Here is a 13,599-nt window from a genome sequence, read left to right as displayed (position 1 = left end):
CTTCATATCATGAGAATCTTGATGGATATGGCAAAGATGTTGTTGCTCTTAATATAGCAGCAGAATTAAATTTCGACGATATTGCAATGCTACTTATTTCTCACGGTGCAGATCTTAATGTATCAAATGATCGTGGTAACATACCACTTCATTTTGCTGTCAAAAATAATAATATGCAATTAGTTCAATTTCTTCTTTCGCATGGCGCATTTGTAGATTCAAAAACCAACAAACAGAAAACTCCTCTCCATCGTGCCGCAAAGAAATCAAAAGAAATGGTAGAACTTCTCATCAAACATGGCGCAAATATAAATGAAACTGCACATGATTTCAAAACTCCACTTTATTATGCCATATCAAAAATAAACAAGAAATAATGGAATTTCTTTTATCTCATGGTGCAAATATAAATGAAAAATATCAAAATTCAGTAACACCACTGTGCTTAACTTTGGAAAATAAAAATCAAAAACTTGCATTAGAGCTGATCGAGCTCAATGCTGATATCTCTTTGACAAATTTATCTGGCGAATCCTATCTTCACATTGCCACCAGAGAAAATTGCAAAATGATTGTAGAAACTCTTATTTCTCGCGGTTTAAACGTAAATGCAAAAGATAATAAAGGTGGATCTCCTCTTCATATTGCTACACGAATGAACTTTAATGATATTATGAAGATTCTTCTTAAAAATGGAGCAGATCCAAATGCAATCTGTAAAAATGACACTACTCCTCTTTATATTGCCGCAGAAAATGATTCAAAAGAACAAACAGAGCTTCTTAAATCATACGGTGCAGACATAAATTCTAAATTAAAAAATGGAATCAATGCACTATTTCTTGCCTCAGAAAATAATAATGTTGAAGCTTCACAATTTCTTATTTCAGAAGGAATTGATGTTAAATTAATCGACAAATCCGGCAAAAACGTTCTTCACTACGCAGCGGGAAAGAATTCATTCAATGTCATCAATCTTTTTGTTTCTCATGGAGTAAATATTAACGCTAAAGATATGTACGAAAAAACACCTCTTCATTACGCTGCAATAAATGATTGCACAAAAGCAGTTGAATCTCTCCTTTCTCACGGTGCAGCTGTTAATATAAAAAATAAGATTTGGAAAACGCCTCTGCATTATGCATCTGAAAGGAAATACAAAGATATTCCAAGTTTCCGATTTACTAAGGATAACAATCTTATGGCTAGGACAATTGAGAAATCATCAGAAACAGTAGAAGTTCTTCTTTCTCATGGGGCAGATATTTATGCAAAAGATAAATTTGGGAAAACTGCTTATTACTATGCACAACAATGTGGTGCCCTACATATTTATAATCTTATTATTACTAAGTTTTGGCTTGAATAAAATGGAGTCTAATTGAAAACATGATTTTATTTTACTCTCTTTTACTGGATATAATATTTGATGTTCTGTGCTATCTTATGATCAGAACTCATCTATTCCATGCATTGACATCTGGAATGAAGTTTTCATTGGTGATTTTTCACAATTTTTTTTCCTTTGAGAAAATGACTTTGTAACTTTATCAGCTGAATTGTAAAAGATCGATATAAAATTGTACTTATGATTGATGTCAATATCATATCATGATGTCATGTAAATCTCTTGAATCTATTTTGTTTTAAATTGATAATGTGAAAATAGTACTTTGGTTATCATTAGAAATTGCATAAGGTTGACATTGGTGTGATATTTCGAAAAAAATAAAGGTATTATCTTTATTCGAAGTTAATAACATCGATTAATAAAGGTATGATGAGTTAAACATAGAATAATTGGATGTTTGCAATATTGTCATTCTTAAATAACTAGTGTATCATTGTTCCATATTAATAACGCAGGTCAATTCAATTTCAATGATGGAACGATTTTGAATGATTTACAAAAATTTTCCAGATGAAAATAAAAGAAATTTTTAAAATGCTGCTATTTCATTTCTAGATCAAAATAATGATTATTGAAATCATGTTGCTAACAATCAGTATTTTCAGAAGTTACATAGAATTCTCCCCATTTCTCACACAGATTGGGACGAATTCTTCGATTCTTCAATCAATTACAAATCATACAGAAACGAAACCAAATATTTCAATGTTAATGCAAACGATAACTATTACGTCACTCTTTGTCTCTTTATTTGCCTTAATTCATCAGGTGCTGTTCGTATCTCTACACAAACAAGCACTAAACTCAAATTCCTCATTGATACTAGCTCATTTGACCAGTGTGAGCATACTAGCGCCAATGGTGGGTCTTTATACATAAGTTCTACTACAAGTGAGTGTATTCAAGACCGAATCTGCAGTTTTGGCTCTAAAACACCGAATGAAGGTGTTTATTGTCATGTTACCGTTTCTTATTCATCACCATTTAAGAATTATCTCCTTGATTCCACAATTTCTTCAAGTAGTACTGTAAATTCAGAAGGATATAATAATATTTGCTTGTTGAATGGTGAAATAAATATGAAATCAATCAATATTTCAAATTCAAATCTAGAATATAGAAATTTCTACCGTGTTTATTGTAGATCTAACTCAAATTTAACTTATTCAACATTTTCAAACTGCACATCCACAGCTACAAGTTCCTATGAAGCATATCATGCAGGATTATCTTCAGTTAAAGAATTTAAAATTTCTTTTTGTAATTACTTCGAAAACAAATGCTATAGGTTTATTTGGAGTTATTATAATCTCGATATCATTAATTGCAGTTTTTATAATAATGACATCAAAACTGAATATTTCTCTGTAAATAGTCCCTATCAAATTCAAGTTAAAGGATGTTATTTCGACATTTCGAAACCTGGTACATATGGATCTGTTACAATTACAGAGAATGCAGGTTCAGTTTATCCAGTAAATCATCATTTGTCTACTGGTTTATGTTTTGCAGAAGTCGAACTTGAATTTCCAGAAAAAACAAAAGAAGAAACAAAGACAAAAATCGAAGAAGAAATCAAAGTTAACTACAAACGAAAAAATAAACTATTCTTCATTGTTTTTCTTGTTTATTCAAAATCTAAATAAAAACATGTTTTATTTTTTCTAATATAGATGAATCAGGTGTGTTAATATATTGAGATCGAATAGATTAAAGCTACCGAGATAATTAGCTTATAAAACAGTCATTTATCACTCTTGAAACGATTTTCCAAAAGATTATAGAAATTGTTTGAAATCAATCAGTCTCACGAATTGAGAGAAGTCTGTGTTTCTTGCTGATATGAATGAATGTATTGAAAGTTTACCATTAGAATCCATATTTAGAAGGGTAACGAAGAAGATTATATTTAAGATTCTCTTACAAAAGCAAAATTGAGGGTAATTCTATATTTTATACTTTGAAGACGAAGTTTTTTCCTCTGCTTTATTGAAGTAGCGATTCTTTGATATGCATATTCATAAGAAGAATAATTTTCAAAATAATTAAAAATATTTTAAAATAAAACATACATTTAACAGATAACAATAAAATAAAAGAAATAAAATTAAATAATTAAAGTAAATCATTTTCCAGTTTCATCAATGACATCGTAACCACCTTCGGATAGAGATCGGAACAAATCATCCTTGATATCGGAATATTCTTGAAAATATGCACTGAAGATGTAGTGTTGTGAATTAAGTGCTGTTTTAACTAATCGAGCATCGTAATTAGGTTTAAGTTGTTCATCTGAGATTCGAACAACATATCCTTTGCAATGCAAGTGTTTGATCAATGGACGTAATGATGCATACTAAACAAGTTTGTCTTTCTGGCTCAGACTTGAAATACCTTTAACTGTAACTTGGATCATGTTTCGTTTAGATGTGGTTTGTTTTCCAATCTGATGCAAAAAGTCTAGAATCTTGATATGAACTGATGTGATGGATGCATCATGTTGTTGGTCCCGCATTTGGAAGATGGTAGCAATAGGGACATCATTAACAATCTTAAGTGTCATGCGCATGCTACTCGTTTTCATTTCGTGGAAATTAGGACTGACAAATTTAATATGTTTGTATTCTAACCCACATGAATTGACAAACATATCAATATCACGAGAAGCTTGAAGATATCGTGCATCTTTAGAGTTTTCAAGATGTCGAATAACTTCGCGTGAGCCTTGTTGGAAAATATTATAATTGTCTTTAAGAAATTCTTCAACAATAGGATGGAAAATATCACATCGGATCTGTGTGTTGCTAATAAACTTATGAAACAATGTAATGGCTGTCATAGCGCATTCGATGTAATATTCAATAGAATCTGTTGGTTCAATAACGGAATATGTGAAGTTCTCTTCTTCCTCAACTTGTGAGTGCTTATCATTAGACTCCCAGTTGAACTGAAGCATGCAACTAAATAACCGTTTAGATCGAACTGAGTTTTCCTGCATCCATTGTTCGTATGTATCGGTAAGGTTGCTACGAAGATCAATAAGACTGCTATCCGGTAACATAAGTGTGACTGAGTCTTTAGATGGTTTGCCGCTGACGTTGCGGATGAATGGTGTGTTGAAATAAAGTGCGTTGTTCTTACTGCAGATGTCATACCATGAACGCATAACTTGACCTCGAATTTCAAATGTTTGGTTCTGGCTGTTACTAGACTCTCGGAAATCGTCAAAACGGAATGGAAGACGACGTGTATCGGAAAAGAATGTGGAAATAACTTCGCGGAAATATTTACCTGGCTTTTCCGACTCTGATGTTAAAAAACCCATGTATTTAGAAATGTCTTTGTTCGTTTTCTCTTTAGGATTAGTTTTGATGATTTTCCATTGAAGTAAATCAAGTGCAGATGGACGTTTATTAGGCTGAACTAATAATGAGACAATCTTAGCTTCAATAGGGAATGCAAATGACCAGTCTGTTGGTAACTTACCAAGACGGATGTCTTCAAGTGTAGTTTCCGTAGAACGTGTGTAGAAAAGCTTGAACAAGATATATGCAAATGATTCCATATCACTTTTCGTGTTAACTGCGCTGTCTGGGTTAACAATGGTATTAAGACCAAAACCACCAAGTTTGATGATGTAGTTGTCATCAACGTATATACAATCGGTAGAAAGATTGTTGTGCACAATCCCATTGCTGTGAATATAGTGCAATATTTCTAAGATTTGTCGTGTGATCTCTGATTTGTTGATATCGGGATATGACATGTCCTGAAGGATATCTGTGAGAGATCTGTTGTGGCAATATTCTGTTTGGATAAAGAAATATGTTGTTAACTCTGGGTTTTCTGGATTTTCTTCTTCTTCCTCTAATTCGCCGTAATCTTGAGTAATTGTTGAGAAATCAATGGCTTCTTCGCGGGTTAATGATCGCTTTTGGTTCTTTTTGACTAATTTGAAATCATCATTAATTAATTTGGCCAAAGCGCCATCGCATGTCTCTACCCATGAGTTGTAGTATCGAACGAGGTTGCGATGCTGTAAAGAAGTAAGTGCTTTAACGACTTCTTTAATCTTTTTTTCTTCTTCGGGTTTCTTGATGATCATGCATTGAACTGTGTATACTCTGTTATCTACAATGTTACTGGCTTTAATATAACCGACGCCAAATGGATAAATAATTGAAAAATCATCAGTAAATCTTGAAGACAAATTATTTTCTTTTCCGTTCATGTATTTACGCTGAACTATAAATAACTGTTTGATTGATGGCGCGATATTGTCTTGACTGAAAGCTTCGACGATTGTATTTTCAATTTGGTCTTTTGTAGGTTTGCTTTCCATAAAGAAATTGAAATTCTTCTCTAGAAACTCTTTGCACTTCTCTAGAGGTTTTTCTCCATTCAATGCTGAATAGAGAGAATATAAAAGAAATTGTTGCTCATAATCAACAAAATTATGCTGTACATTAATGCGAGCATTCTTTTGTTCTGAAAACCATTGCTTTCTGTAATCCTCGGCAAGCCTGGCTTGGATTTGAAGTTTTAATGTTTCAAAAGCATCGGAAATATGATCTGCTTGGTCGATAGTACTACCATGACCCTTGAGTTGAAATGATATTTCGTTAGCAATAGTTGATAAGTAATCTGTATTTTTAGATTGAAGAAGAATTTTTGAAATAATACTTGTATCTACAGGATTATCTGATATATCTTTATTCTTCTTCTTGCTAGATTCTGTGAATGATACCGATGGAGGTATACGAGGATATTTAATAGGAATTATAAATTTTAATGAATGAATCGACTTGTCATTATGATTGAAAGTTACCGAATATGGAGAAATAATGCCTTCGTAGGTGAATTCACCCTTCAAAATATCATCAATCTCTTCCTGATAACCACGATTCATTTCAAAAGTAAAAAAAAATCATCTCACTGATTTTGAGATAAAAAAAATTATATCATTATCATCACATAAGGGATGAGACCACATTTAGCTTACTAAAAGGAAAGGTACATTCACTGATTTTGACAAAATTTTAAAATTTCATGGGGTTGTAAATCATATAATAACTAGATGAATAAAGAATAAATGCCAGCTTGATGTGCACCATTATATTAAACACTATATGTATGTCTAGTGGTTCTCTTAACATCTATGAAGATCTTTAGTTTTTGAGCAGATAAATTTGATAATTTCCAAAACTCTTATATTTCAAGATCATAGTGTGTACCTGCATTGAAATGAAAATAAAAAGAGAAATGCACTGTTAAAACCAAGTGTTAATTTACAATTAATTCGTATCAAAGGAACTATGCAATAAATGCGGCTATCTTTCTTTGCAATTATGTAACATCGCACATATAATATAATGGTTAGGGTTTGGGCAAAAGTTACTCGAGAATTATTGGCGTTGAGGTCAACTGTTTGAAATTGAGCATATATGATTGATGAATAATGAGATTCGATATTTTCTTTTTCTAAATTCGAGAGAAACATTGATGTCTTTTATAGAGCACAAAATCTAGTGACGATAAAAGTGAAAAATTTTAGAGTCCAAAGGTGATGTTCGAGGAAATTCATAATGACTCTTCGATCATCATTGGAGGAAATGAAGAACAAGCAGATTTCTTCTTGGAGATGGCATCTGCTTTCTTCACAGCCACTAAAGAAAGTGAAATTTCACCAAATGCAGCCGGAAAACTCGATAAATTAATCACAAAAGGCTTCGGACAATTCGCTATCTGGCAACAAATCAATGTACAAAATAAAGCAGTATTAGAATCAGCAAGAAATGCAATTGAAGAATTAAATCAACAAGAAGAGCATGAAAATCAAGAAAACATTCAAAACGAAGAAGAAGATGAGGAAGACGATGAAGATATTAAGAATCTTTTGAAAGAACGCAATGAAAATCAAGAAAATGAAGAAGATTTTAACGAAAACAACGAGGAAGAAGAACAAAAACAAGGAGAAGATGAAGAATACAATTACAGCGACTTCGAATTCGACAAAGATGGCATTCAAAACGCTCATCTTTCTGATGAAAATCTTGAAGAAGAAGATGATGAAGATATGTACGGAGAAGAAGAAGACGGACTTGCTCCAGAAGGTGAAGAAGACGATGACGATACTCTTTCTGCAATTATTAAAGGAGAAGCCGGTGAAAATGACGATGCAAAATATATGTCATACAAAGACTTCTATGGCGATGAAGATCCAGATGCTTTGGATGCTGATAATCGCAAAGCCATGGAAGACGAAGAAGCAGAAGAAACAGGCGAGAAAGATGAAATTCAACAACAGATTTCTGAGATTGAGAAGCAAATGCTTGAACCTAAGCCATGGCACTTGATGGGTGAAGCTTCTGCAGGCGATCGTCCAAAGGATTCTTTGGCTGATATCGAAATTGACTTTGCCGTTTCGAATTCTTTGCCTCCTGACCCATTACCAGCCAAGGAACTCGAAGCCCTTCTTATTAGACGTATTGAAGCAATGAATTTCGACGATGTCGTAAGAAAACGTCGTCCAACACGAAATCCACAAGAACTTGAACAAATATCATCCGCCAAAAGCAAGAAATCACTTACCGAACTTTACGAGGAAGAACTTACTAAAACTCGTGAAGAATTTCAGAATGAAGGACCACAATTCACTCAACAACAAACAGAAGCCATCGAAATGTGGAAATCCCTCGAGCACGAACTCAACAGATTTACAGAAAAGCGATTTATGGCTAGAAGACCACCTACAAAGATCCAAATTACGAATAACAAGGACGCTGCTACTCTTGATGCCGAAAGTAGGCCAGAGGACACAAAGGCCCCGGAGGAGATCATGAAGCCGGTCAAGACAACCCGCGAAATGAAGGGAGAAGCGGAAGAAACCCACCAAGAAAGGCGTTCAGACAGAAGAATGTACAAGCAGCACTACAAGAAGAACCAGGAGAAGAGAGATGCAAAGAAAGGTGTCCTTTATTCACAATCTGGAAAAGATGGAGCGGAAGTCCAGGTAATGAACGAAGTAAAGAAGCTCCAGGAAGGAAAGTTGACTGGTATAGAAGTTTATGGTGCTGGACAGACAATCCCAGACGAGCAGAAGAAGAAAGAAGTCAAGAAGAATTATCTTCTTTAATTTGCTTATTTTTAAATAGAATATATATTACGAATAACTTAATATCACTTATGGTTTTTATATTTATATGATTTTTTAAATTTTACTCCAAAATTCTATAAAAATATTATTTCCACTCTGGAAATTTGATATAAAAATTATCTTTATCACCTTTAATCAATATGCAAACATTGTTTTATCATTCTTAATCAATATACAAGAAATTTTTGTCAATTTTGAATGATTGTGTATAAATTATAGATCGAAATCAAAACAAAGGTTCAAATAAAGTAAAATGGAATAGATTTCAGAATGATTTTTGCAAAAAAAAATTATTTCAGTAAGTGTCAAAAAATGCTAAAGGTGTTTTGAAAAAAATATTTTGATTCATCTCACTAAAATAGATAAATTCTTCGGCATATTTGGTAGTGAAAAATAATGGAAAATGAGATGATGAAGTTATCTTCCACCAAAAAAAAATAACCATCATACTCAATATTTTAAAAGGCCAGAGTCAATGTAATTATTGCATTACTATCACATTATTTGACAAAATTGAAATAAAAAAATTTGAATGTATTCAATTTCCATTTGTGATTTTTGAGAAGGTTTTTTTCCACTACATTTTTTTCGATGTCTAACATTGACTTCCAATATTATGGCAAGAATATATATACATATTCAAGAGATGCAGAGTTTATGCAGATGAGAACCGTTGAAGAAATGCGAAATATTATGAAAAACGCAAATTTACCAGTATCTCAATTTTCAGATGTATTTAGTAGGATTAAAAGGTATTTCACTGTAAAGGAAATATTTGAAATGCTACGGAACACAAATATCACTATAGGAAGTAATATTTCTGATACATTATCATTGATTAACTCTCTTTCAAACATTTTAGGTCTTAAAATGTTTTCTGACATGGAAAATTCTCTCAGATCATACATTAACTCCACGGAAAGAACATTATCAGAGCCAAAATTAATAAGCTCATTAAGGAAATGCAGCAGAATCAATAATGTAGATAATCTTAATAGAATTTATAAAATACTAACAGTTGCTGCAGAAGAAAGCGATAATGAAACAATTAAATATGCAATTAACAATGGATATACAGATGTTAAAGGTGATATCTATTATGAGTTCATAGGAACGAAATGGAGATTGCTTCAATCAAATGCATTGATAAAGGCTGCATATGAAGGGGATTTACAACTTGTAAAATGCCTTCAAAAGAACAGAGTAAATATGAGATATAGAACAACAGATGCTGAATCTATTCTCCATGCTTTTTGTTTGTCAGGAAATGCTGAAGGTGTGAAATATGCACTAAATTTCTTTAACATCAATGATGTAACTAATTGCAATGAAACTCCTTTATTTGCAGCTGTTTGGTCTATTCAATTAGATGTTCTTAAATATCTACTTGATCAATCAAATGTGGATATGAATATCACTGCAGAATCCGGATCTATAGCCGATATCGCATGTTTCAGAGCAAGACAACTCCAGAAACTTTCTTCAGTATTCATAAGAAGAGAATTAAGCTCATCCTCATTCATTTTCTTTGCAGGATTCTTAGCGCTATCACAATAACATATCTTTTTGAATTGAAATTTCATAAATCAAATTTTTTTCTCAAATTTTTCTGTGAATGAAAACTCATTCACATATGATTTCATTTTTAATATTCAATTGCTAACATAGTATTAAGTAGATATGGTTTCCAATCGCATCATTCATGGAGCGATTTCTTCAGAAACAAAGAAACTAAATTTAATAAATTTGTTCAAAAATGAACTTTCAGTGTTGAAAACAACAATTATATCAAGTGCTCCACCTTCAGAAACTGTAAGCAAGTTCCTATTTTAATTAATAATGCTGAATCCAATTTTAATAACTCTATTGAGTATTGTAAATTTATTCATAATAGCTATTTACTTCAGCCATCATCTGTTTTAATAATTTCGAATGGCGACATCATTCAAAATTACATTTACTCGACTAATAATTTTAATTCCAAGCATTGTCATTCACTAACTAATACTAAAAAGAAAAATATCATCAATTACGAATCTATTCATAATTGCAATGCATCTGATTCGATTGTTACGTTGTTTGGAAGTATTGAGAAAAATATGAGTAACTTAACATTAAATAATGCACGACAAATGTCCGTAGGATTTCTTGAAGGTGATTTAAGTGTCACAGATCATTTTATTGTTTTTCATAATGAGACTGAAACCGAAGCATTGTTTATTGACAAATCTAAGAATACAACACATTATAATATGATGCTACTTGGAGAAAACTTCAGTTTTGATGCATTAGAAAATAATTTTTATAATTGTGAATTTCCAGGCATTAATAGTTTGATATTTCGCAATGGAATATACAATTTTACTAATTCATGCATTTACGTGAACGAATTTATTGTTCATAATTATGTAACAATATACGTGAAAAATAAAAGTAATATTACTGCTAATTCTGTTAGTTTTGATGAATACGCAGATATCATTGGTGAAACAGAAGATTTAGATGAGGGCGATTTTATATGTGATGAAAATCCTTTTGCCAATGGAAATTTTGATCAAATAATTCAGTTTTTCCCATTAAACATTACTCCATACATTTATTCGAGCAGAAAAAGGTATTTTATTGTCTTGATGCAGCTTATTTCATCAAAAAGATAAATTCCAAATTATCATTACATTTTAATTTAAAAAAATTAACTAAAAATATTAAGCTTTATGTTTACATAATTATTAATCCTAATTTTCGATCAAAAATAAACTAATTTTTAAAATATTCTAATTTTATTTATTTAACAATAGCTTTAAATTGGTTTCTTTGTCCACCACCCTGAGGAACATCAAATGATCGATCCTCATCAGGAACAGTTGCATCAGCATCCAATCCGAGAGAATCATCAGTGTCCATCATCTGTCTGAGCCAGTCTTCTCTCTTCTCTTGAGTATCAAGAGACAATGGTGCAGAGTTTGGCCACCTCTCCATTGCGTTTACGACTGGTTCGTAAGAATAGCCTTGATCGACCAAGAACTGCTGTCTTTTGGCCGAGTAATAGATCTCTTCTGTGTCCTGAGATACCAATGTGTAGAAGAAAGCGTTGTATTCGTCTGTTCTTCCTGGTTTTGGCCTCAAAACTCTGCCAAGTCTTTGGCTTTCCTGCATTCTTGCTCCGAAGTGGGAGCAGAGCTGTATAAGAACGTTCGCTGATGGTAAGTCGATGGCTTTGTCACCAATTTTAGATAAAATAATCGTATTGACTTTCTTTGTTGTTTTGAACTTGTTGAATAGTTTTGTTCTTTCGTTGTTTGAAATTCCACCATGAAGATGTGGTCTGTCTAATCTTCTAGCAAGTTTTTCAATAATTTGAAGATAATCGCAGAAAACAAGAATCTTATCGCCTCTTGCTTCATGGTATTGTAGTAATGATTCGAGAACATCAATCTTGTTAGGGTTGGAAGCAGCTAATACTCTTCTTTTGATTGGATCTTTGTCCAAAGTCAAATATTTCTTGTAGAATTCCTGTGACATTGTAACAAGGATTTCGAAGCATTTGACGCGAGCTAAGTAGCCGCTTTCGGATAATTCGATCCAATTTGCTTCGTAAAGTTTTGGACCGACCAAGTACTTCAGATCGTCGATCTTTCCATCCTCTCTGACCATTGTAGCTGTAAGGCCCAATCTGGTGTGCGCTTTGACCATATCTGTAACATTTCGGAATTTTTCAGCGGCGGCTTCTTGAACTTCGTCCATAACCAAGATTCCCCAGTCTCTACCGGTAATTTGGTCGATGACTTTTTGGGATTCTGCTGATCTTCTCGCACTGCTTGTCAACATACCATAAGTAGTGACCAGAATGCATGGCTTATCAGGTAGTGCTTGCTTGTTTTCGGAGGTAAGGACTACGACGACACCGCCTGGAACGTTTGTCCAGAGATTAAATTGGTTGGCCCATTGTTTAACTGGTTCTACGGAGTTGCAGACGACAACAGCTGGTTTGTTGATAGTAGCAACTGCTGTGATACCAACAAGTGTCTTGCCAGCGCCGCAAGGAAGGACAATGATTCCAGATTTTGCACGGCCACCAGAGAACATCTTAGAAAGAGCTTTCTCTTGGTAAGGACGAATGTTTGTTTCTGTACGGAGCCGAATATTGAGGTTTTTGAGAGATTTGTCATTCATGAAGTCATATTCATCAGAAAGGAACAAGTTATTATCAACAGCGTGCTTCCTAACATCTCTGACTGTTTCTGGCTTAAGCTCAAAGCGATATATCTTCGGCTTTTCGACTTCAAAAATTTCATCGAATCCTTCTGTAAGTCTTTGAACGGAACCGTAGTATGCGGCCTGACCGACACCGGAAATGATAGTATCTGCTTCTTTTTCGTCGACAATCATGATCTTTGGGTACTTTGGATGAGTCATTACGCCAGAAGGTGGCGAAACGATCTTTTCTGCAAAGAATCTCTCCTTGATAAGCTCGCTGATTAATTTTTCTTCGATTGATTCAATGTAGTACTTTTGTTCCTTAAGAACAAGTTTTAATTTGCCAACTGCTTGGCAGCAATTAATGATGTGCTCTTTGAAAGTGTCTGTGAGTGCTGTTTTGCTGATTAAAGATAAAACATGGACAATTTTATCACCGGTTAAACCAATTGAAACAGCAGCGAAGAGTGAATAAGGGCTGATTTGATATTCTTGCATGTATTTTGGTCTGGAACATGGCTCGGCAATAGCAATGATAAAATCTACTGTTTTTGAGTAAAATGGTGAAAATGTTTCCAAGAAAATGTGGCCATCTGGGAAAACAATAGCTGGTCTGTTTTCTGAACCAGGAATGAATGTTAAATCATCGAATGATTTAGAAACTTCTGATCTGGCTGAAGTTTCTCCATTAAAATATTCGTTTGTGATGTTTTCTAATTTGATTTTGTTTTCACTTTTGCGTTTCCTGTTTTGACGTGAGTGACCAACATCAAGATTTTTCAAATTCTCATGATATTCTGCATCACTCATTAAAAGTAAAAAAAATTGAGAAAAA

The 13,599-nt window shown here is 33.2% G+C and overlaps 6 protein-coding genes across 6 annotated transcripts, besides 1 other annotated feature; 4 read left to right on the top strand and 2 right to left on the bottom strand.

Moving 5' to 3' along the window:
- Positions 1–86: 86 nt before the first annotated feature.
- TVAGG3_0175720 (spectrin binding) lies at positions 87–377 on the top strand (the record flags this gene model as incomplete). Its single annotated transcript, XM_001582257.1, has 1 exon — positions 87–377. The coding sequence occupies one exon, from the start codon at positions 87–89 to the stop codon at positions 375–377; it is 291 nt and encodes a 96-aa protein (XP_001582307.1).
- TVAGG3_0175710 (spectrin binding) lies at positions 377–1,369 on the top strand (the record flags this gene model as incomplete). Its single annotated transcript, XM_001582258.1, has 1 exon — positions 377–1,369. The coding sequence occupies one exon, from the start codon at positions 377–379 to the stop codon at positions 1,367–1,369; it is 993 nt and encodes a 330-aa protein (XP_001582308.1).
- A 1,760-nt stretch (positions 1,370–3,129) lies between these two features.
- TVAGG3_0175700 (eukaryotic translation initiation factor 2alpha kinase protein) lies at positions 3,130–6,333 on the bottom strand (the record flags this gene model as incomplete). Its single annotated transcript, XM_001582259.1, has 1 exon — positions 3,768–6,320. One exon carries the CDS (start codon positions 6,318–6,320, stop codon positions 3,768–3,770), a length of 2,553 nt encoding a protein of 850 aa, XP_001582309.1.
- Positions 6,334–6,420: 87 nt separating this feature from the next.
- Positions 6,421–6,822: a mobile genetic element.
- Positions 6,823–6,966: 144 nt separating this feature from the next.
- Positions 6,967–8,636, top strand: TVAGG3_0175680 (maturation of SSU-rRNA; the record flags this gene model as incomplete). The annotated part of the gene is made up of 1 exon (XM_001582260.2): positions 6,978–8,546. The coding sequence occupies one exon, from the start codon at positions 6,978–6,980 to the stop codon at positions 8,544–8,546; it is 1,569 nt and encodes a 522-aa protein (XP_001582310.1).
- A 522-nt stretch (positions 8,637–9,158) lies between these two features.
- TVAGG3_0175670 (RelA-associated inhibitor family) lies at positions 9,159–10,124 on the top strand (the record flags this gene model as incomplete). The annotated part of the gene is made up of 1 exon (XM_001582261.1): positions 9,159–10,124. One exon carries the CDS (start codon positions 9,159–9,161, stop codon positions 10,122–10,124), a length of 966 nt encoding a protein of 321 aa, XP_001582311.1.
- A 59-nt stretch (positions 10,125–10,183) lies between these two features.
- On the bottom strand, positions 10,184–13,588 carry TVAGG3_0175660 (Rad25/XP-B DNA repair helicase family; the record flags this gene model as incomplete). Its single annotated transcript, XM_001582262.1, has 1 exon — positions 11,352–13,574. The coding sequence occupies one exon, from the start codon at positions 13,572–13,574 to the stop codon at positions 11,352–11,354; it is 2,223 nt and encodes a 740-aa protein (XP_001582312.1).
- Between the last annotated feature and the right edge of the window lie 11 nt (positions 13,589–13,599).

The sequence above is a fragment of the Trichomonas vaginalis genome, chromosome IV (genome assembly GCF_026262505.1).
Source record: "Trichomonas vaginalis G3 chromosome IV, whole genome shotgun sequence".
NCBI lineage: Eukaryota > Parabasalia > Trichomonadida > Trichomonadidae > Trichomonas > Trichomonas vaginalis.
Note: the sequence above shows the minus strand (reverse complement) of the source record. Positions and strands in the feature narration are given on the sequence as shown.